This window comes from Dipteris shenzhenensis, chromosome 17, assembly GCF_047967505.1.
Source record: "Dipteris shenzhenensis isolate YYH24624 ecotype China chromosome 17, Dip_SZ_1.0, whole genome shotgun sequence".
Classification (NCBI taxonomy): domain Eukaryota; kingdom Viridiplantae; phylum Streptophyta; class Polypodiopsida; order Gleicheniales; family Dipteridaceae; genus Dipteris; species Dipteris shenzhenensis.
In genome coordinates this window covers 54,049,303-54,070,985 of record NC_141612.1, presented here as the reverse complement: position 1 = coordinate 54,070,985, position 21,683 = coordinate 54,049,303, and the positions used below count along the sequence as shown (strand labels likewise).

At 43.4% G+C, this 21,683-nt stretch overlaps 1 protein-coding gene across 1 annotated transcript; it reads left to right on the top strand.

The window, feature by feature from the left end:
* Window positions 1–3,730: 3,730 nt before the first annotated feature.
* On the top strand, window positions 3,731–20,722 carry LOC147892304 (GTP-binding protein At2g22870-like). The gene is made up of 4 exons (XM_087388115.1): window positions 3,731–4,588; window positions 7,419–7,488; window positions 19,888–20,050; window positions 20,145–20,722. Exons 1-4 carry the CDS (start codon window positions 3,979–3,981, stop codon window positions 20,367–20,369), a joined length of 1,068 nt encoding a protein of 355 aa, XP_087244241.1. The 5' UTR covers window positions 3,731–3,978; the 3' UTR covers window positions 20,370–20,722.
* The last annotated feature ends 961 nt before the right edge of the window (window positions 20,723–21,683 follow it).

Here is a 21,683-nt window from a genome sequence, read left to right as displayed (position 1 = left end):
CTTTACAAACTACGCTAGCACATAGCCATGCCATCATGTGTAAATGAGAATAGGTATATCATACTTCATGTTCACGATCAATTCTAGGTTTCTCGACCACGGAATCTTATGCTGGTTTCTACGAGGGCCTTACCCCACCAATACTTCATGCTTTGTTGAGCCTTTTCTTGTAGTACCACCTTGTCATAGAGGGCAAGCATTCTTTCCTTTATAAGGTGTTGTGGGAATTGGGGAGATTCAAAAAACATTTCCACTTTCCATCCAATCTCAATGCTTCTCTATAGTGCTTATTGGTATTCCAAAAGAAACCAATCAGTTTAGTTCTTCATACATTAGTGGCAAATTTTTTTTTCCTATTACCAATTTATATGTACTGGGGAATCCCTTTGTGAATCCATGTCTATAAAAGACTCTACCATCTTAGTCATTCCCTCTTCATGTGATTGAGGGGACATTTTGGGGGAATCCTTTACTCTTCTTATTTCAAATTCATTCATTATCATTCCATGTCTGGATGGGAAATATACTTTAATTGGCTTAGTTTCCAAAACATGTCCTTAAAAATTCCAAGCCATATGCTAGAAAAATAGCTTTAAAATGTAGTAGGTTTCATCTGTATTGTAACGTGATCCTTGACAAAACTTGTCAAAAATAATTGTGTGTGCTTACACGTGCATGCATAGTGTTTGATGCCTACATAACCATTCTTGTGAGTATTTACTATTATCTATGCATTGTATTGTAGTCAATGCCAAAAGGTATGGAAGTGTTTGAAGAAGGACATATGGGGCAACACGAGGAAAATTATATATTAACATAAACACTTTATACAAATTAAAAAGTAACAACATACCACCATCTTTACTCCAAAGATAGATGTTGTTAACACCAATGTAAGAGGCTAAAGATTGCATTCTTTATTGAAAATTTTGTAACTATTTCATATAACAAAAGTCCAAAACTCAGTAGCAAGACATTATTCACACACTAGATTTACTCCAAATATAAAACTTGGTACTTGCCAACATCCAACATAAACAAATAGAAGTTAGTATTTTGGGAATTAGGTGTCAACTATCCTATCTTCATGTGATTGAGGTCAAATAGTAGCTTCTAGATCATGCAAGAGTAAATAAATAAAGGCCAATTTTCTACAATAATATTTGTTTTGGGGCCTTCATTTTTGGGTACATGAATTTTTGATTCACTCATTTTGGTACCAAATTCCGAATTCATTATTCTTGATCTAGGTTCATTGTTTTGTAATCTCGATTTTGGATTCCAACGTGGTGATTACAAAAATCCAAGTTTGATAGGCAATAGATATAACCTATTTTGAATGCATGAATTTCAGATTCAATGATTTGGACATGAGATTGTTGATTTGCTGTTGTAGATCCAAGCTCCTTATTTTGTAAACCAGTAAAAGTCACACAAGGCAAATATTGACCAATAGCTTATGACATTTTCAGGCCAACAACTTTCCAAGAGAAAGATAAGTAGAATCATATCAAGTTCAATTTTCATGACATTCATTCCCCAAAAATCATAGCATATATCAATTTCCAAATTTAACTAGGTCTATACCACCAAAGTAGGATGAGACAACCAGGATGCATTAGGTAAGCTTCTAGGATATGCAATTCCATAAGTCATAAGATACGCTCTTAAAGAACATGCTACAATGCTTTTTGATTGTAAAATGAATTATCGAGTTATATCAAATCCAATCAATGCTTCTTTAAATGTTAGTGCTACTAGACTAACACAAGTAACAATGCGAATAATTACAAATTGAAGAAATCATTTAGAAGTCCAAGAGTAATCCCTTAGCTAATCTTCAAGTGCAATATCCTTTAAGTTTTTTTGTAACATACTCATCTAGGCATTACCAAATCCAATCCAATGCTTAAGTGATATCAATCCAATCGAAAACTTCAGAATAAGAACATGGTAGAAAGGAGTCCATCAGAGGCAAACCTAGATGTTATCCAAAGAAAGAAGTTCGTTCATAGTTGCCATTAAAAGGGCCATCCTTACAGTCGATGTTAGTAGGATAAGATCTTAGAGGTAGCACAAAAAAGCACACGACAGTAGATGAAGGAAAGAAAGTACTAACTATCCAAGAGTTGATGCAATTTATAGAGGTAAGTGCTACAACAGGTCATATCCTTAGATCATGTGCTTGTTTGAAGAAGTTATAGTATGTGGCAGAGTTAAGAGAGGTAGTGGCACTCCAAATGCATTAACAACAACCTCACATGAAAACATTTAAAAATGGGCCTCATCTCATCATTAGAATAACCCATATGCAAAGTATAACCAAATGTGCTAACTGCCAACTAATGACCTTATGCCTTTTCACCTTCACTAGTAACAAGCATGAGACAAAGGATAAAGTAGAGTAAAAAGGTAGAGTCAATTAAATAATGAGAGAGAGAGAGAGAGAGAGGGAGAGAGAGAAAGAGAGAGAGAGAGAGAGAGAGAGAGAGAGAGGGGGAGGGAGGGAGGGAGGGAGGGAGGGAGGTAGGGAGGAAGAGAGAGAGAGAGAGAGAGAGAGAGAGAGAGAGAGAGAGAGAGAGAGAGAGAGAGCATGCATGCGTGCATGCACGTGTGTGTGTGTGTGTGTGTGTGTGTGTGTATGTGTGTGTACCCACCCTAACTCCAGTGCACACAACATAAAAGTTAAGATAGTGGGTCCTCATCTTTTCAGGTGTGGGACCCATTGCCTTCTAGAGGCATCAAAGATCGACCAAAATTAAGTTTAGAGACCCATGTGGCATTAGAGATAAAAGTGATGTACCTTAATCGGCTTCCTCCTTGATTGGGGTTGTGGTAGTGATGATTACAACTTGAAGCATATTTGCTAGCATAGTTGCTCAACCCCCCCCAAAAAGAAATAGACAGAGGCTCCTTAGGGAATTCGGACAGTCTTCATCTCCTCTCAGTACACACCTAGGAGGTGCTGGACACTCTCAATACAAAATGGTTGAGAATTGATTTCATTAAAGCATGGCCCATGTAGTTTGGTTGTTTAAGGACAAGGAAGTCTCCAATAAAGTATATTTTCTTATGAACACCAAACTATCTAGATAGATTGTAGGACTACTATTAAAGGCAAAGGGTGTAACATCTGCATTACACGCAAGAGACTACTTGAAGGTGTAGTAGATCTATTCATGATTTACATATTGTTTAAGAGGGTTTGGGAGGGAATCCAAGAGAATGTTGGGCCATTTCTTTTTCATTTTATTGCACTATTGCTGTTGATGTTTAGTGACACACAAGATCCACTGGAATGCACCGAGAAGTATGGTTGACATCAAGGTTGATCATGCCGAACCTCTCTCTCTCTCTCTCTCTCTCTCTCTCTCTCTCATGCGTGCGCGCGCTTGCATGCTGTGTGTCGTGCGTGCGTGTGTGTGCGCGCATGCGCACATCTTATGGGATTGAGACGATGTTAGATTTTTTTGTTCTCCTCAAATAAGTTATGAGCTATTTTAATACATTATTTGTGACTTTAACGTGTTTCTTCTTTGGTTGGGCTAAGTTGCACTTGCTATTTGTATCCCTTGAAATCGTCCATCTTGCTATTTGTATCCCCTTGAAATCGTCCATTCTTTTCTCCCTCCCTCCCACTCTCTCTCTCTCTCTCTCTATTCTTCTTCTTCTTGCTCTCTCTCATTGGGCTAAGTTGCACTTTCAATTTGTATCCCTTGAAATCCTCCATTTTGCACCATTTGGGCAGCCTTGTTATTGGAGAGACTCAAAGGTTGCAAAAAATGAGGTTCTCGAGAGCTCACGGCTTACGTAGTGTTTTGCTTTGAGATATGTCCCAAGACCCATGAGGACCTCTTTACAAAAACAAAAGGATGGGCTCCTTGCCACAAAGAGGCAGATGCACAAGAGTGGCAAGGAGAACCTGTCTTCCTGTAACTTTAGCTTGATGCCCCAAACAGGCCACTATTATTTCTGGACATGGTGGTTGTGAGGCACAACTTTCTCCTCTCACAGCCATGCTTTGGAATCGAAATGGGTCCGCTTTGTATGAGGTGCTGTGTCTCTTCTACGTGTTGCCCACTCTCTGGCAAGCCGACTGCAGCAGTGTTGCGGACACACCTCTTTCCCAAGTCCTTAGCCCTACGCGTCAGCAGTACAGCGAAGGTGGCCCCTACAGCGGTAGTGGGGCTCGTGGAAAAACCAGACATCGTAAGAGAGGACCCTGCATCAAACTTGCAAGAATCTATGCCCAGTGAAACAGAGCTCGACTGCTCCGATTCAGAAGGCGTTATGCCCAGTGAAATACAGCTGGAGGTGATCGAGGATATGTTCCTTCCTCCTGGTGCAGTTCTAGCGGACGAGAAATCCTTAAGGAGGCTGCCTGGCTCAAACATCTACCTTGGGCGTGATGCGATATCTGGTCGAGTTAAGCAGGCCGAATTTGTGAAAAGCAGTACAAGAGTCGTAGATTGCCCGAACAATGGCCTCCCAGAATTTGCGTTAGTAGGGCGTTCGAATGTGGGGAAGTCTTCTCTGGTCAACGCATTAGTTCAAAGGAAGGAACTTGCTCAGACTTCCAAAAAGCCAGGTAACTCCATGTTTTTTGCTATTCGCTTGGGCATATTAGCTAGAGAGTTAGGATCCCCAAATGCTCTTAATATAAGATCTTCAACAAACACTAAGGTGAAGTGCATTTATGCCACTCGTCGAAAGAAAACTTTCATATACAAACATTGTAAGAATGTCTAAAAGGAACAAGTCTAGATCCTTAAAATAGAATGTCATCTCTCTTTCTATTTGGTGCCAGGTTGGTGTCCTTTCATTAATGAGCACATAATGTTAGGATAATCGACAAGGATGTTTCATCTCTGTCAATACAAGTTAATTATTGTTAAATGTAGCGATGAGAAATCAGATGAATATGAAGGAGAAAAGGTACGAGATGTATCCTAATTAGTCATGGATAGAGGGGGGAGAATCAAGGTGAGTTTAAAAAATAAAATAACAAATAAAAATAAAACCAGCCGACTTATATTAAGTGGATGGTCAGTAATGACCAAGATACAAAATTTGGTTAACTCCCGGGGCAAACTGCCCGTGGCCTACACTGTAGAAACAGTTATTGGTCCACTAAATAAAGCTGCAAATATCTTGAAGGACACCCCCTAGTAGGGAATCCTTCTTCATGAGCACCCTGATCAACAGATTAGCTCTCACTGCCTTGCGAATCAACGAAGGTCTAGGACCCGGCTGCACATTGGTCCTTCCTCCACGACCAAATGGTCATCAGGACCCCGGCCCTAATGAATGGCCACGAGCATGCCAAAGTAGAAAAATCAAGACAGGATTTTGTCATGCCAATTGACCCCTCCACTCTTGTGACCTTGTCCACAAAGAATTGAACCACCTCTGTCCACGGAGCTGAACATTCAAAAAACTTAGGAAGCCATTTAGCCAGCAAAGCCAAATTCCTTAAACCAACATCCGGCACGGATAGGCCTCCCTGCAGTTTAGGCAGATTAAGAGATTCCCATGGGACATAATGAACTCTCCTTGCTCGTCCCTCCTCGGCCCACAAGAATGGTCTGAGAAGGTCTCAATTTCTCGCCAGTGACACTCTCTAAAGTGCCACACTGATGCCAAATAAGTGTTTGAAACAGTCAAGACATGATTCAGCAGCACAATCCTTGCATTCCTCGACAGATATCGAATTATTTCTCCTCTAGGACCCATTCCACAGGAAGGACCGCTGCTCAATCAGGAAGAGCCTGAGCCTGAGTATCATGCACCGGATCCACTGAAGGACCATTAGCTTGTTTGGTATTCTCCGCGCTCTCAGGGCATTCTCTTGCAAAATGCCCAGTCCTTTTACAAATGTACCAGGCATCAGGATACGTACCAAATCTAACTGTCTGACGAAGAACTTCCCCATCCGGAAAGGCAATACGGAAGAAGTCCGGAGTCTCTCGACTCCTATTCCACATAATCCATGCCTTGCGAACACCAACATCTCTCTTTGGAGCATGCGGGACAAGCAAAACCCTCCCCAAGGAGGAAGCAATCCTATCCACAGCATCACCCAACCAGATTGGAAGTCTTAAAACTCCACCCAAACTGGGCATTCATGAAAAAGAAACTCATCGACACTGAAGGTTGGGCTCCACGGCACCACCAACACCATCGATCCTTCGAAAACCAATGCTTTCCCGACCAATTCAGCCTCAGAAATACAGTGCAAAAGGAAGAAACCATTACCAAGAAACCGACCAGAAAAACAGGGTGGCTGGAAGTCTCCCTGTAACACCACGAATTGGAAGAGTTCATCCATCGAGGGCACTCTGCCAGTGAAAAAGAGATAAAGGCCTCCCCTTGCGAGTCTCTTTTGATCGTGTCCAAGGGCACCTCACACACCACTAAATGCTGTCTTCCCTCATTGAACCACCCCTCGTGTTCTGCCTCTCTAGCTTGCCAGCCCAATTCAAGCTTGAGCAGCATTCTAAGCTCGTCCTCAGACAAGGGCGAGAAACCCCCTTTGAATTCACGCGAAACCGCCTCGGCATATGAGAGAACTCTCTTTGTTTGCACCCTCACCACGTTTCTCTGACACATCGATTTTTGGGCCAACTATCCCCTCATCTTTGTTTAGACACTCCACTACCTACACTTCACCAGAAACCTTGCTCATCAGCCCGGTCTTGGCACAACGCGCCATTGACTCCACTGATCTATGTCTCTTCAGACCCCTCCCAACCAGCTCATGATTAGTGAAACACTCATGCAACAGAGCTCCTTCTGCGCTCACCTCCAACCTCGACTAATCCCAACACACTATCTTCAAATGACGCAGGCGCAAATCAAGGGGAGTTATCGCATTTATGTTTGATTTTTTTGCTTTTGCCTTTTATGGGTGGCCTCTTCAAAATAGGCAAAGTGTTCAATTCCACTTGGAAAATTCAAATTTTCATAGATACAAATGATGATGATGTTATGACTATGTAGTACTTAGCATTTAGCATGGGTGATGATGCTCGTTTAGTAGCTCCACCCTTTCAGCTTATTGTATCAGGTTTCTTTCAGTCTCATAGACCCTCTCTCTCTCTCTCTCTCACACACACACACACACACACACACACACACACACACACACACACACACACACTATCATCCCTTGCTTCCCCCTGGAAACCCAGTATAGCTGCTTATGCTTGGGCACTGATGACGACATGGTGTTGTTTTGCTTGCCAAGTATGTCTTCCTTTTGTTTTTCAAAACTTTTTTGTTACATCTTTTTTCTTCTTTTGTTTTCTCTTTTATTTTCTTTGTAGAATTTTGGACTTTAGAACAACAGAAAATCTAAATTTGTACGATTGGATATACTCTAGTCTTACAAAGGTATATTAAATTCTACTTTCTTGTAGGTAAGACACAGGTCATCAATCATTATCTCATAAATGCGAGTTGGTACTTGGTTGATCTGCCAGGCTATGGGTAAGCTTTATCACTTATATCAGTAGGGTTGCTCACATTTATTTTGGCCTTTAATTTCATGTATGCATGCATATTCATAGAGGTTTTTAAAGAAGCGCTTCAAGAATTATGCTTCTGCTGAAGGTTTCTATGTAACATATGCTATCTTTGATTGATTCTCGTTTTGCGTTTGGCGTTCTCTTTTTTTGCTAACCAGCACCGATTCTAGGAATACTTCAAGTGAATGTTACGTTTTATTGGATAAGAAGTACGAATAAGATAGACTTCCAATAACAGTCTGCTTGGCCAAGGAACCATTGCCATGGATGTTTAGTACGTGCCTCCATCTGTTTCCATTAATATGCATTTCATGCATGCAGATTTGATGATTTCTTTTGAGAATGGGCTGGTTTAGTATGATGCTTTTGCTATGGTTTGATAAATGAGCATATTCCAAGCATGATGATTTGGTCCATATAAATCAAGTTTTGGCTTTTAGCTTGTAAGATCCCTTGACCTTAGGGCTCAATGGGTTTGAAGGAATCTGGTTCCCAAGGGAACCCAATGAGCTCAGGAGAACCTTTGATAATGTAATGATCACAAGGGACTGAGGATGGATGAACTAGCTAAGTAAACTTTCCAAGCTAGGGAAGACTATAAACTGAAATGTACACCACGAGACATTGGGAATTGTAACCCAGATATGCTAATGGGCAAAAACTATCATGACCAGTATGGAAACCGATTTGCATGACACCCCCCCTGTGCAAAAATATTAAGACCCCCAATTAGGTGGGCTCAGAAAGGCTCATTTTGGCTTAAATAGGATTACTCAATGCAAGGATAAAGGATTATGCATTCAAAAAGTAATTCTTTCTAGTTTTGCTTAAACCAGTGTGTTGTTGCCTTAATTCCCTCATTCTTCGGTAAGACCAAGAGGTCAAGCCAGCTCTCTATTGTTTGCCATGCAGAAGCCTCGAGCATTCCATTGCTGCTTCCTGTGTCTTTTCTTGTTTACCATCTGCCAAGACCACCAAAGCGCTGCACCCTTTGCTTCCATTTCTTGTAAGTTTTTTCCCTCTGAGGCTGCTCAAGCACTTATTGCACTTGTTGTCTAATTACTGGTAGGAACTTGTTTTATTGCACCCACTTGCTCTACAGCTCCATGCTGTTGTAGTTAAAGTAGCACAACTTGCAGCTCGCAGGATGTTCCAGGCTGCTCTAACAGCAGCAGAGATTAGTTTTCTTTCATGGATGTGCTCCTATACAACTTTAATGTCAATGTCTCTCTGCTTTGTGGAGCTGGGCTGCTGCAATGCTTCAAGGATTTGTAGCACCTCTTCCTGGGTCTATGTTTCTCCACCACCTACCAGCTGATGTACTTAAATACTTCTTTCCAATGCTTTTCTGCTCTAGCCCTAGTTGCCCGGCTCAAGAACCGCTTATAGGATCACTGGAACATCTTGTAGTCTCTGGATGATATCTTTTGGAACCTGTACAAGAGGGAAGATGGTATGTGTAGATGTAGCCACATTTAGTGCTGCTTCTGATGCTCTCTGATTATAGCTGTAAGATGCTAATGGAGAGTAATGCCAGCTGGAGTCTCTACAACAGGAAAAGAGGTATGTGTTGCTATAGTGACATTGAGTGTTGCTTCTGTAGCTATACTTGCACTCTTCACACCTAAGACACTCGATGCGAATTTACAGCTGCAAAAAACTACGTTTATTATTTATAAGCAGCTATGAACATACTTATTTGCAGCTGTGAATTTGCATCAAAGGCACACACACACACACAGAGCTAGTGGAAGCTATTGTAGTTTCTTAGATCTTAGCATGACTCAATTCTCTTTAGGTTTAGAAGTTAATGTCTATGATAAATGACGACATTCTGACTATGCTATGTTGAATATGTGGAAATTCTTGATGATTATATGGATGGTGGTAGTGAACCTGAGGGTAACTCTTGCGTTGAGGACGATGAAGTGTTTCAGGACACAGTCCTGGTGGGGTTGCATGCTCAAGGGAATAATTTTCAGAATGTAAATCAGGGACAGCAAGCTTTTCCCCAATCCTTGATGCATCCATGACATTTTGGTGGCGGTTCAGTGTTCTTGGCTATGGCTGGTCAAGCTGTAGATATTCCTGGAATGCTTGGAAACTACCCAAAGGTTCTCACTTGGTATGCAGGGTATGCAAGGGAATATGTTTGGGGGTATGCAGCCTGGAATGCCTAACATAATGTATGGCAATATTGGCATGCAGCCAAAAATGCAAGGTGGAATGTTAGGGAAATTTGGAGCTCCCACGGGTATGTTTGAAATGCGTGGGGCTGGCTTGGCAAACCCTCCAATGGGTAGTGGCAATGGGGGACAGGCTGGAGGTAATGCTATACATCCTCTATTTTTGCAGCCATCTGTTTATGACAATTTGACACCCAAAGGGAAGGTAAAGGATTACAAGGAAGGTGGGGCAGCAGTGAAATTTGAGACCTTCAAGAGCTCAAGATAGGTTGAAGGCTTTTGTGCAACAGTTTGATGCAGTCTTCTCAGGAGGGAGCTTCACCGAGTCCTCTAAAATGCAAAAGTCTGCCACCTTCCTGGAGGGAAATGCTATACAGTGGTGGATCAATTTGTTGCTATAGAACAAAGCACCAACCAGTTGGGTTCAGTTCAAACAGGTGTTCTCAGCTACTTGGCTGACCACCACGTTTGAGGTGGATGTTATGACAACATGGCACAAATTGGATGCAACCAACAATCATAACTTGGAAGAGTATAATAAAAAGTTTTGGGAACCCCTGTTGCCGGTTAGCTCTTATCGGCATGTGCCTTTGTGAGAGCAAATTGAAAAATATTGCTGTGGGCTGCCCAAGGAAATCAGAGATTACTGCACAAAGACAAGGGTAACCAACATGTCTTAGCTAATTGAAAATGTTATCACACAGCTGATGCATTGTTGCTTGGAAAAACCAGCATGTATAAGAGCAATACGTCTGATAGCTTTAAGAAAGCAAGGAAGCCATGGAATGCTTCCAAAGCTCCATTCAACAAAGGGTAGAAACGTGATAGGCCAGGCTCTAATGACTGTCACGTGAGGAAAGGAAAGCTTTGATGGAGGCCAATAAGTGCTTTCACTGCAAGGAAGAGGGGCACGTGGCACGAGAATGCCCAAAACACAAGCTCAAAGGGAAAATTGTCACGTGGATGTGAAAAGTGATGTAAAGTACTTTGTAACTCAACCCACGCTTAACCCGGGGTTAATCATGGTTAAGTTTAAGGGACTAGCTAGAGGAAGTGCACACTTCCTAGAAGTCCCTAGGGGCAAAGTCTAGGTGCACCACTAGGTCCTAGAGGCAAGGCAAATGCTCTAGAGAGGGGTCTAAAAGTTGGGCCCAAGGACAACCAACGTTGTTTCGGTCAGGTGGGTTAGAGCTTTAATGAAGGGCCAAGGGCCATGCATGTAGGTGCATGCCCTTTTCCCACCTACCATCTCTCTCCCCTCACCCTCCTGGAGGCTGGGAGGTCTAGCAAAAGCTCCCCCTTCCGTTTTCGTTGCATTTGCTGGCTCTTGCTGCTGTTCAGCTGCTGCTTTGGCTGCTCTTCCATCTCTTGCATGCTTTTCAAGGCAAGCCCTGTTGCATGCACGCATCCTGAGGTTGTGGACGGTTGCTGGTGCTGCTGTCCGGGCTGCTAGGCTGCAATTTTCGAGGCATAGATCCTGAGGTTGAGGCTTTGTGGCAGATCTGCAGGCCGGTGTCCTCTTCTGCCTATTCCTTGCCCCCTTCCGCTCTCTTTCTTCATTTTCTATCATCTCCCTAAAGCTGGAAGTCACCTGCACCTTGTTGGGAGCCTGGTCAAGGGATAGGCGTGAGGATTGAGCTCGCCCCTCTGCCACGGACAGTGGTTATTTGGATTTGGACTTCCTTTTGTCAGCTTTTCTTGCTTTGAAGCATTTTGCAGTGCTCGTGTGGTGTTTTGCAGTCCTTTCTTGTTTCTCTCAGGCTACAGCAAGCACCCAAAGGTGTTCCTGGGGTAAGGATTAAGGACATTGTGGATGCCTTGAGGCTGCTTGAGTACAGTTTGCTAGTGGATTGGATGCTTGCATGCCTTTCAGTTGGGTCAGGTCAGAAGTGGATGCCTAAGATTTCCTTGCTACTGGTTTTCTAGTGGTGCACTTGGATCAGATGCTGAGAAGACAGAGAGAGGATTTGCAGAGAGGAACGGTGCAAGGGTGAACCCTTGTTGTAAGCATTAAATAAATATCGAAAGGGGCGCCAAGGCATTTGAGGACAGTGGGCGTGTGGTGTACCGTTTTTCACTGAGCAGGGGCATTGTAGCCTCAACATTGTTGTTGTTGAAGTTTATTTCTAATTGTTGCTAAGTGATTGAAGTGACTGAAGCTTGCATTGTGGCTATTTATGAGGTTTATGATTGAGTAGATGAAGATTACTGCCCTTTAGTTCTTTTAAGGCCAGTTACAGTGGTTCAATTGCCGGGATTGCCACCATCTTTCTATAGAGGTGAGCCGTGGTAGTGTTGGGTGAAGGACACCTTCTTTGCAATTTTTGCTCTAGCCATCAATCTTAGCAAGCATGTCAAACAATGAGGTTGTTGACCATCTTCGAGTAGGAGGGGCAAGAGGAAGACAAAGCATCAGAGTTTTGAAGAGGAGCATAGTATCATGTGGGGTGAGCATGCCACTGAGGACTCACAGGATGAGGTAGATGAGGTAGAGGAGCTTGATCCCAATGCCCTTTTTCAGTTGCGAATGCAAAGTGTAGCGGGAGCAATGTCGCAGTTGCAACATGTTTCACGGAGATTATCCAAGCTCCTCCTACTATTGTTGCTCCCCCTGGAAGAAAAAGACGCCTAAGAAGAAACTAAAGAAGCATAAGAAGACTCACATGCATGCATCTTTCAGTGGACGGCCATCAAAAATGCCCACTGTCTCCTCTGTAGCGGATAATGCCAATAACTTTCATTCAGTCAATCAAGGACAGCAAGTTCTCCCTCAGTCCATGATGCATCCATGATACTTTGGAGGGGGATCAATTTTTCAGGAAATGGTGGGACCACCCATAGAAGGGTCCGGAATGCAGAATTTCCAGCAGCAAATGATGGGTGGAATGTCCCCTACAAATGCCAATATGATGTACTCAAACATTGGGATGCAACCTGGGATGCAGATAGGAATGCCTGGGACGATGGGCAATTATTGGAATATGCCACAAATGTAGGGAGTGGGACCCGGAATGCTCAACCCCACCATGTGTATGGGTGGAATGGCTCAAAATGCTTTTTAAAAGGTGAAAGCATTGTCTAGCGCTACCCATGCGACTTGGCCCTCAGATTGGAGTGGTTCACGATTGTAGATTTACCATCCTTGGCCTCGTGATTTGGTTGAGGGCTACCACACTACCTGTGTCACGTCTCCCATCTTACTTGAACTGAACCAATGTTAATAGAACAACGTCCTAGATTGCTTGTGGAACGTTGTTGTGCTTCTGTGAGATGGAAGATGGGAGACGTAATGAGGCTTACCTTATAGACGTAATGAGGCTTACCTTATAGACTTGATGGAACCGCTTCCCCACGAGCCAAGCGCATCCCATACAATAATGACGATGGGTACTTCAGATCTACAATGCATTATTCTCCTTGTATATCTTCCTTTTCCCACACCTTTGTCCCCCCAAGCAAAGAGGAGGGACACAGGGCTTTTGAGTAGGTTTTTGGAAGGATTAATGATGTCGCTTACATGCTGAAGTTACTTGCAACTTGGACCATACATAGTGCCTTTCATGTGAGTTTGTTGAAGTCTTTCCATGGTGACGTGCTTGCTAACCTGCTTCTGAGGATCAGTCCAAGGTTGAAGAGTTTGTTGAAATTTTGGCTTTGGAACAGATTGGAAAGAAAAGTACTGTTGGAAAGGTCACCTCCCCATCTGTAAGCCCCCAAATGAGGAGAGTGCGGGGGAGGGAGACCTAGGGCAGGATGTGCCCAAAGAGAATACTTGGATGTGTGGATCTGGGACAGATCTGGAACATTCATGGTTGGTGGGGTATCCCAAGGAAGAAAAGAACCTGGCTGTCAGGAGCAGATCCATGGACGACTGTCTTGCTGGAATAGGTCACGGATGACGTCAGCAGTAGTATGGAACTGAGGCGCACACGTATGGGCAGATCAGGAGGGAGACCTAGGGCAGGATGTGCCCAAAGAGAGAATACCTGGATGTGTGGATCTGGGACAGATCTGGAGCATTCATGGTTGGTGGGGTATCCCAAGGAAGAAAAGAACCTGGTTGTCAGGAGCAGATCCATGGAGGACTGTCTTGCTGGAACAGGTCACGGATGACGTCAGCAGCAGTACGGAACTGAGGTGCACACGTATTGGCAGATCAGGGTGCCGGCAAGGGGCGCAACAGGATAGGGCAGACCAGCAGAGGGAGTCGGCTATATGAAGAGGCTGGTTGGGCTGGTTGGAGCCAGCCAACCAGGCCTTATGTAGGGCAGACCTAGGGGCTGGGACCCTACCTTGAAGTGTGGGTCAAAGGCCCTAGAAAAGAGGGCCCCAAAGGGGCATTTATAGGCAGACCAGGTCAGGGCCTGGTCGGCCTGTTTGGGTCGGCCATAGGCAGCCTGACTGCTTGGTTTTTTTGCCAGCCCTTAGGGCCTATAAAAGGAGAGGCCTCATGCCTCATTTCATATCCAACAGCTCAGTAGAAAGAGGAGCAGACAGGAGCAGCCTGAAGACATTCCCTTGGGCCTCATTGAAGGTGAGCTGCAGACTGAGTTCCCTAGAGGCTGGACCTTGACTGTCTTCTAGGGCAGCAAGGTGTTGTGATCATCATACCTTCTGGAGCAGCCATTCACAAGCAGGTTGGAGCAGTGGAATAGCTATCTTGGGGCCTACATTCAGGAGGACCAAGGGGACTTGTGTGCTGCAGACAAAGCTTGGCAGGGGCTGCCTACCTAGGCTGATTCACAGGCAGTAAGGTGGAGAAGAACACACTAGACGGAAAGTCCACAGACGCTTGAGGTGGAGCACGCGGGCTCGAGTCTAGAGATAGCCAGCAGATAGGAGAAGGACCTTGTGGTTAGATCAGAGGACCACATCATTGGTGGGACTCTGGATCTATCTCTTTTGTATTGTGTCCATAGTTTTGGACGGAAATATATTATTTTGGTGGTTTCTCTATTTGGCTGGTTCATTGTCTATTGATAAGTCTGCACATCTATTTTATGCACTTAAGTTAAGAAGTTTGTGATTTTACACCCCACACCACACTGTGTGAGCTCCTAGGCATTACTATCAGTCTTCCGCTGTGTGTACCCTCTGTTGGGTAATTTCTAACAAGTACAAGGTAGAGTTTCCCGTCGCTACCTGGGGAAGTGCAAGAACTATCTTGCATTGGATGCGAAGTGGATGGAGGAGCGTGATCTGGCCGAGTCACCTCAGATTTTGCAGCTCTACCCAGACTTGAGCCCACTGCGGTGCAGGCTCCTACAGGTTCAGCAGAGCAGAGATCTGGAGCATTGCCTGGTGCTCGAGAGGAGGGTAGCACATCCCCTTCCTTCATTCAGATTGCTAATGTATTTGGAGATCGCTTGGTGGCACCGATTGTCTCGTCTCACCCGAGATATTGCTTGCTGACAATATTTCTGCTGTGAGGTCTCCATGATGGGTATTCTAGACACTTCCCATAGAGGATGCATTGATCTATGGTTGGACTCGCGTGCTCTCCTATACCATATGTTCATTGCGAGGTTGTATTTTACAGATGATATATATTCTGGTATGGGCTATTTTTTGCCTATTTTCTTTACTTTCATTGTCAGTTTTCAGCCACAACCTGGGTAGTTTGCTGTTTTAAGAGGAAATTATGTCACAGGGACATGAAAAGTGATGTAAAGTACTTTGTAACTCAACCCATGCTTAACTCGGGGTTAATCGTTTTTAAGTTTAGTAATGGTTTGGCTGTGAGCGACTAGCTAGAGGAAGTGCACACTTCCTAGAAGTCCCTAGGGGCAAAGTCTAGGTGCACCACTAGGTCCTAGAGGCAAGGCAAATGCTCTAGAGACGGGTCTAAAAGTTGGGCCCAAGGACAACCAACGTTGTTTCGGTTAGGTGGGTTAGAGCTTTAATGAAGGGCTAAGGGTCATGCATGTAGGTGCATGCCCTTTTCCCACCTACCATCTCTCTCCCCTCACCCTCCTGGAGGCTGGGAGGTCTAGCAGAAGCTCTCCCTTTTAGTTTTCGTTGCATTTGCTGGCTCTTGCTGCTGTTCAGCTGCTGCTTTGGCTGCTCTTCCATCTCTTGCATGCTTTTCAAGGCAGCCCTGTTGCAGGCACGCATGCTGAGGTTGTGTACGGTTGCTTGCACGGATTCCCAGGAAGGATACAGAGCATTTACTGCAGTTCGTACAGCTGCACGGACTGTACGAAACTGAGGGGCAGCCCCTAGGCTCTTGTTCGGGCTGCTGCTAGGGTGCACTTTTTGAGGCACTGATCCCGAGGTTGAGGCTTTGGGGCAGATCTGCAGGCCGGTGTCCTCTTCAGCCTATTCCTTGCCCCCTTCCGCTCTCTTTCTTCATTTTCTATCATCTCCCTGAAGCTGGAAGTCACCTGCACCTTGTTGGGAGCATGGCCAAGGGATAGGCGCGAGGATTGAGCTCGCCCCTCTGCCACCCACGGACAGCGGTATTTGGATTTGGGCTAACTTTTGTCAGCTTTTCTTGCTTTGAAGCATTTTGCAGTGCATGTGTGGTGTTTTGCAGTTCTTTGTAGTTTCTCACATGTTATAGCGAGCACCCAGAGGCAAGGGTGTTCCTGGGGAAGGCTTAAGGATAGTTTGGATGCCTTGAGGCTGCTTGAGTACAATTTGCTAGTGGATTGAATGCTTGCATGCCTTTCAATTGGGTCAAGTTAGAAGTGGATGCCTAAGATTACCTTGCTATTGGTTTTCTAGTGGCGCACTTCGATCAGATGCCCAGAAGACGGATAGAGGATTTGCAAAGAGGAACAGTGCAGGGGTGAACTCCTGTTGTAAAGCATTTTTCATTCAGAAGCATCAAATAATTACCAAAAGGGGCGCCAAGGCATTTGGGGCGAGTGGGTGTGTGGTGTATTGTTTTTCATTGAGCAGGAGCATTGTAGCCTCTCCATTGTTGTTGTTGAAGTTTATTTCTAAGTGTTGCGAAGTGACTGAAGTGACCGAACCTTGCATTGTGGCTATTTATGAGGTTTATGATTGAGTAGATGAAGATTACTGCCCTTTAGTTCTTTTAAGGCCAGTTACAAAAATGGATGATAGGGATGAGCAAAAAGACAAGAAGCCCAAACCTTTTGCCAGACTGATGCTTGATGTGATCAGTGAGTATGCAGGACATGGGGCAAAGTCAGAGATTAGATGTCATTGATCTTCTTTGACTTAGGGGCTCGTGCAAACTCTCTCTCTCCGGAGTTGGTAGGCAAACTTGGAATCCTTGCAGAGGAGGTGGACCTATGAGCGAGGCAGACTTAGCTTACCTTGGGTTTAGCACTCCGATCACCGCTATCATTGGAAAGTTCCGCTTGCACATTTAGAGCTTTTTGGACAGTGAGGTATTTTATATTATGCCTCTTGAGGGCTGTGATGTTTTGCTAGGTAGGCCTTGGTGTCACAGAGTCATGCTTTGGTGGATACATGTAAACAGAAGATTGCTCTTGAGCATAGAGGGAAGACACATGTACTTGATGTCAAACGTAAGGGGGAGTCAGTCCCTGTTGTATCTGCTTCAGCTATATGCTCAGTAATGAAACATCTGCATAAGATACTAAGTTTTTTGTAATCAATTTGTAATCTCTAAGCTGGATAAAGAGCGGACATATTTTCTTAATCAGTTTGGAGAGTGTTTTCCTAACTCATTGCAAGAGGAACTTCCACCTGAGAGACAGGATCATGGGATTGATATAGTGCAAGGTAGTAGTTAACCAAATAGGCCACCTTATAGGGTGAGTGCAGCTCAGCAGGAAGAAACCATGAGCCAAGTGAGGGTGGTTCATGGAGAATGTGTTCCCCATTCTAAGAATAGATGATATCTTGGATAGATTACAGGGTTAAGCTGTTTTCAGTCGCATAGATCTCAAGATTGGGTATCATCAAATAGGCATTCGTCTAGAGGATGTGTCCAAGACAGCTTTGAGGACCAGCTTTGGGTTGTATGTGTTCTTGGTTATGCCATTTGGGCTTATAAATGCTCCTGCCACCTTTAACTGGATGATGGAAAGAATCTTCCGAGAGCACATATCTTTGTGGCACTTTCTTTGAGGACATGATAGTGTACTCAAAAGATGAGGCAGAGCATAAGAAGCATGTGACAATACTATTTGCAGAACTCAGTCATAAATGCCAAGAAGAGTGAATTCTTTATGCTTGAGATCCACTCTCTTGGACACATTGTCTCTATGGATGGAGTGCGCATGGACCTTGAAGTATGAATCTTTGCTCGTACTACAGGCGGTTCATAGGTCACTTCGCTGAAATCCTCTGTGCAATGCAGAAGAAAGGAGCATCTTTCATATGGGCTGAAAATCAAATTGCAGCATTTGAGATGCTAAAGGAAAATCTTACTTCAGATCCAGTACTAATCCTACCAGATCTCCGAAAAGCTTTTGCTGTCCAAGCAGATGCATGTGGAATAAGCCTTTAATGACTTTTTGATTAGCCTTGTAAGTAGTACTTTGTCCTTTATGTTGTTAGGATATTGCCATGTGGCAGTTTGGGGAATTATCCCATAAGCACAGTTCTAAAACAGCCTGCTCTAAGTTTTATAAAAGGCCTGGCTGTCCCACATGCACTCATCTTATCATTGTACTTCCATTCATTGAATGAAACTGGATTGTACAGCAGGGCTCACTGCTTAGCTGGGAATTCAATAAGGACTAATCCCTTTCCTGTCCTTGTGCAGCTCCTCACAATTTCCTGTTGGCAGGTGCATTCCCTGACCTCCATTCTTTTCAACTAATGAAGGTACTTCTTCCCATGCCGTCCTGGACTAGCTGGTTCCACATTTTTTCCCAGTTCAGTCTCTGCCTGTACTGTTCTGTAGCTAGGCATTGCCACGAGAATAGTTCAGTCCTAGGCCAAACTAGTAATCACTAGATTATGGTTTGCTTTGTCTCAAGACCATAGAAGTAGAATTGAAGACCCCTCTAAAAAGTTCACTATGGTAGCGACTGATATGTGCTTTTAATAGGCTGGATACAGAGACTAGGATATGGTCACATTGACCTTGTGCGCAATCCCGCGGAGGATAGTATGATAATATCCTCACTGGGAGGCTTTGCACAGAAGAAATATGCCATGTTCGGACAGGCCTTGGATACGAGAGACTTTAAAGATATCAAGTGGTCAATAGAATTATATGTTTTTGTGTACTTCCACGTTTGTTGTATATGTTTCAGGATGAACATTTGTAACCATGTTACCTTACATGCCACTAGGCAATAAGGGACATGTCCTTTGGGTACTTGAGCCCTTCCATTTAGGCAGAATTTTGATGAATGCTACAATGGAATGGGATGTAGGTTAGCATAGATTATGGTTGGCCCTGCTGTATCTGTTTCAGATGAACATTTGCAACCATGGTCCTTTACATGCCACTAGGCACTAAGAGACTTGTCCTCGGGGTATTTGAGCAATGCATTCCGTTTAGGTGGAATCTCGATGAATGTTACAAATTACAATGAATGGTGATGTATGGTAGTCTAGATTATGGTTGGCTCTCACAGCTAGATCCTAGACCTAGATCCTAGACTGTAGATCTTAAACTCTAAATCGTAGACTAATAACCCTAAATCTGACCACCAATTAGTCTTCCTAAAATCCTATGACTAGTTAAGGGGAGTGGCTGATGGTGTGATCTGTTGTACAACATCATGATGCCACATCAATCCAGTTATTTGGCTATGTTAGGTTTTCTTGTATAAGCTACAATCTCATTGTGGCTTCATTTGTTAGTAATTGTTTTGGGGTTGGTAAATTCATTTGTGGAATACACTTTCAGCTTTTAGTCCCTCCTTTCCCTTGTGCTCTCTTCACACGTGTATAATCTCCTTCTTAAGCACAATCCTCGTATACATGTTTCTTCATTTTGGGCGCTTTGCTTTTTTTAATTGTTCCAATGCTTTAAAGGGGGGGGGAGAGAAGGGGGGGGGGGAGTAAATCAGGGGGAGGGTAAATAGAGAGGAGGGGGAAAAAACTAGAAAGGATCCGATTGCCTTGCTGGACTGGACAGGTGCGTCATACAAGGACAGGCAGTCAGACTGATCTAGTAGCGAGAATGGCATTTGGGATCTTTCTATTGGTCGAACTTGTGTAGTATGATCATGGATATTGAAGTCACTACTGATCTGGGTTGTTTATGTTATGGCCAGTTATGCGAAGGCTCCAACGGATATTCGGACAGGATGGAATGCTTTTACAAAGGACTTTTTCCTCCACTCAAAAAGTTTGGTTTCAGTTATGCTTCTAATTGATGCTAGCATTCCACCTCAGAAGATTGACCTGGAGTATGCTAGTTGGCTTAGACATAAAAAGGTTATCATCTTTTTTTCAGCACTATTGTCTGTTTTACAGTTTCCTTTGTTACCACTCTACCTCAATGTACTCAAATTTTCCCATCTCTTCACAGATCTCTTCAACGATAGTCTTCACAAAGTGCGACAGAAAAAAGAAGAAGAAAAATGGGGGGAGGAAGCCGGAAGAAAATTTGAGGGACTTTCTGATGTTGTTAAAGCAATCACACAATGAGATTCCACCCTGGATCATGACCAGCTGTGTAACAAATCAAGGAAAGAGCGAGTTATTAATGCACATAGCACAGCTACGAAATTATTGGAGCAGGGTTTCTTGCTAACGGACGATATGATATTTTTTGTAAGTTGTCATTTTGGCAATTGCACGGTCAGCTATTGATAGAACTGAGCTGAGTTTTGCAAATTATTTCCTTAGCTGGTCAAATTTGGTGTGCCTTGTCTCAGATCATGTGGTTGGGTGGTTATAGTGCAATTGGTTTTTTCAAGAGTGTTGGAATTTTTTTCCTTTAATTGGCCTTGCAGTAGGTCTTTTGATCAGAAATCACCTCTGTATTGTCAGTTGATGATAGACCTAGGCTGGGTTCATGGGCTGATTTGCCATGAGTTGCTGTATTTTTTGGGCCTTGCATAGGGTCACTTTTTAAGATATCACCCCTGGTTTGGTTTGGTTTGAGGTAGAAGTTGTGGTATTTGATTGCTGATCAAACGATGTCAATGAATAATAAATGTGGGCTGTAAAAATTGCGTGAACCACGAGAAATCAACAATGAACAATACTGCACAAAATTTTACTTTCTTCTAAGGATTCATGCCATTCAAAAGCTAGAGAGAGAGGAGTTTCAAAGTTTCATATCCAAGTAGAAGACTTTTAGTGGTCCTAGGTCTCTTACCGCATTGCAAATTGACAGTTTTGAACCTAGTTGCTTCAAAACTAAGTTGTTCCCTTTGCACGAGTTCATGATTTCTAATGCAGACAAATGCTCTTATAATTTTGCCTTCGTCTCTAAAAGATTTTTATTTGAGATTTTTTCTACCATATGTCTTTGCTGTAGAGTTCCTAGCTCTATAGCTCAAAAGGATTTGATTTTGGACATCAAAACCTTGCAAGTGATTTGGGTTCATTTGTAACCCAAGTCTTCCTTATCTTTGGGTATCTTGGAAGTTTCATAAAAACCCTAAGAAACCTAGATTTATTGTAGTTGCTTGGAAGCCTTCCCTAAATGATGTCTCAGAGTGGTTTGAGTTACTGTTTTAAGGCCATAGTGCTACTTGTCCGTGAACTTTGGAGAAACCTATTGAGACGGTTAGATTTAAGTTGGATTTTGAATGATTGAGTGAGTTACACAGTCAAAGTTTTTAAACTCTTGTCGGAGTGTAAAAGAGAAGGTGCACCAATCTTTGTTGAAACATTTAATTTAACCACACTCTACACAAAGATAGATTTGAAAGATTTGAAGTCATGAGCAAGATAGATTGTTTCACAAGTTTTCAATTACATATATGAAAAAGATAGATGCAAAGTTTTAAGAGTTGAAAAATCAGCCTTGCCCTTTGATTTTCATTGGATGAAATCTAAAAGCAAGGAAAAAGAAAAGGTGCACAAAAGTCATAGATGTTGAAGATGTCATTTGTTG